The 1,773-nt window shown below is 73.2% G+C and overlaps 1 protein-coding gene across 1 annotated transcript in view; it reads left to right on the forward strand.

Annotated features, from left to right (window-relative positions):
• Positions 1 to 1,773, forward strand: part of F751_3109 (Xaa-Pro dipeptidase) — a gene marked incomplete at both ends in the record, with an annotated part of 9,166 nt that overhangs the window by 1,950 nt on the left and 5,443 nt on the right. Inside the window, 4 exons of the mRNA XM_011398977.1 lie at positions 18 to 446; positions 585 to 728; positions 912 to 1,037; positions 1,128 to 1,655. Coding sequence (XP_011397279.1) covers positions 18 to 446; positions 585 to 728; positions 912 to 1,037; positions 1,128 to 1,655 — 1,227 coding nt within the window. The remainder of the gene's footprint in view (positions 1 to 17; positions 447 to 584; positions 729 to 911; positions 1,038 to 1,127; positions 1,656 to 1,773) is intronic.

Here is a 1,773-nt window from a genome sequence, read left to right on the forward strand (position 1 = left end):
CCGCGCACGGCTCAGAGCTGGCCCGCGACGGGCCTGCCTTCGAGGCGGCGCTGGAGAAGTACGTGACGCGTGCGGTGCTGTCCGGTCGCCCGCGTGAGGAGTGGCGCGCGGACGTGGGCGCGCGCTACCGCGCGCTGGCGGCCTCCTCGCGCGACGAGGCGCAGGCCGGCTTCCTGCGCATCATCCGCAGCCTGCCCTACGGCAACGCCGCCTTCTTCGCCGTGCGCAAGATCGACGACCCCATCGGCCTTCTCCCCGCCAAGCTCATCCTGGGCATCAACAAGCGCGGCGTGCACTTCTTCCGCCCCGTGCCCAAGGAGTACCTGCACTCCGCCGAGCTGCGCGACATCATGCAGTTCGGCTCCAACGCCAGCGCGGTGTTCTTCAAGATGCGCGTGGCGGGCGTGCTGCACGTCTTCCAGTTCGAGACGCGGGCCGGGGACGAGGTGTGCATGGCCCTGCAGACCCACATCAACGACATCATGATGCGGCGCTACAGCCGCGCGCGCGCAGCGCAGGACGGCGGCGACGACGCGCCGGGCGCCGGCGCCGGCGGCGCGGGAGGCCCTGGGCCCAAGTACCAGGCACACGTGGCGGAGCTGCAGCGGCGCCTGGACGAGGCGGCGGCAGCGCTGGCGGAGCGCGAGGCCGAGCTGGACGGCCTGCGTGCAGAGCGCGCCAACCTGCGCGACGAGGTGGCCGTGCTGCGCGGCCTGGACCCCGCCGACGTGCGGTACGACGACGACGGGGAGGAGGGCACGGCCGGCGCACGGCCGGCCGCCGTCCGGGCGCCGCTGGACCTGTCGGCTCTGTCGCTGGGCGCCGCCGCGGGGGGCGAGGCGGCGGCCGAGGCGCTGCGCGCGGTGGAGGCGCGCATCCGCGGCGCGGAGGCCGAGCGCGCGGTGCTGGAGGCCAAGCTGGCGCGGGCCGAGGAGCGGCACGCGGCCGAGGTCGCGCGGCTGGGCGCCGAGCTGGCCGCTGCGCGTGGACCGGCCCAGGACCAGCTCCGCGCCAAGGACGCCAAGATCAATGAGCTGGTGGAGGAGCTGGGGTCCAAGGAGCTGCTGCTGGCGGAGGCGGGCGCGGCGGCCGCGGGCGCGGCCGCCGCCACCGCCGAGCTGGCCGAGCTGCGCGAGCTGCGCGCCGACGTGGAGCGCCGCGAGCGCCAGCAGGCCGAGGTGGTGGCCAGCCAGGCCAAGCGCCTGGAGGAGCTGGACCGGCTGTACCGCGACGAGAGCCTGGCGCGCAAGAAGGCGCACAACGCGCTGGAGGACGCCAAGGGCAAGATCCGGGTGTACTGTCGCGTGCGCCCGCTGCTGCCCTTCGAGCGCGAGCGCGGGCAGGAGATGGCCGTGCAGCTCCCCGACGAGCTCACCATCTCGCTGACCTACCTGGAGAAGAAGCGGGAGTACGCCTTCGACGCCGTGTTCCCGGGGGGGACGCCCCAGGAGCGCGTGTTTGAGGACACGCGCCACCTCATCCAGTCCGCGGTGGACGGCTACAACGTCTGCATCTTCGCCTACGGCCAGACAGGGTCGGGGAAGACCTTCACCATCTACGGCAACGAGGAGCTGCCAGGGCTGACCCCGCGCGGCGTCACCGAGCTCTTCGACATCATCGACCGCGACGCGGGCAAGTTCTCCTTCCGCGTCGAGGTCTCCCTCCTCGAGCTCTACTGCGACGACCTCCAGGACCTGCTGGCCGAGAACAAGGCCGGCGAGAAGCGGGTGGGTGGGTTGTGGGTGGGTGGGTGGATCGTGGGAATGAGGGTTG

The sequence above is a fragment of the Auxenochlorella protothecoides genome, assembly GCF_000733215.1.
Source record: "Auxenochlorella protothecoides strain 0710 unplaced genomic scaffold scaffold33, whole genome shotgun sequence".
Taxonomy (NCBI): Eukaryota; Viridiplantae; Chlorophyta; class Trebouxiophyceae; order Chlorellales; family Chlorellaceae; genus Auxenochlorella; species Auxenochlorella protothecoides.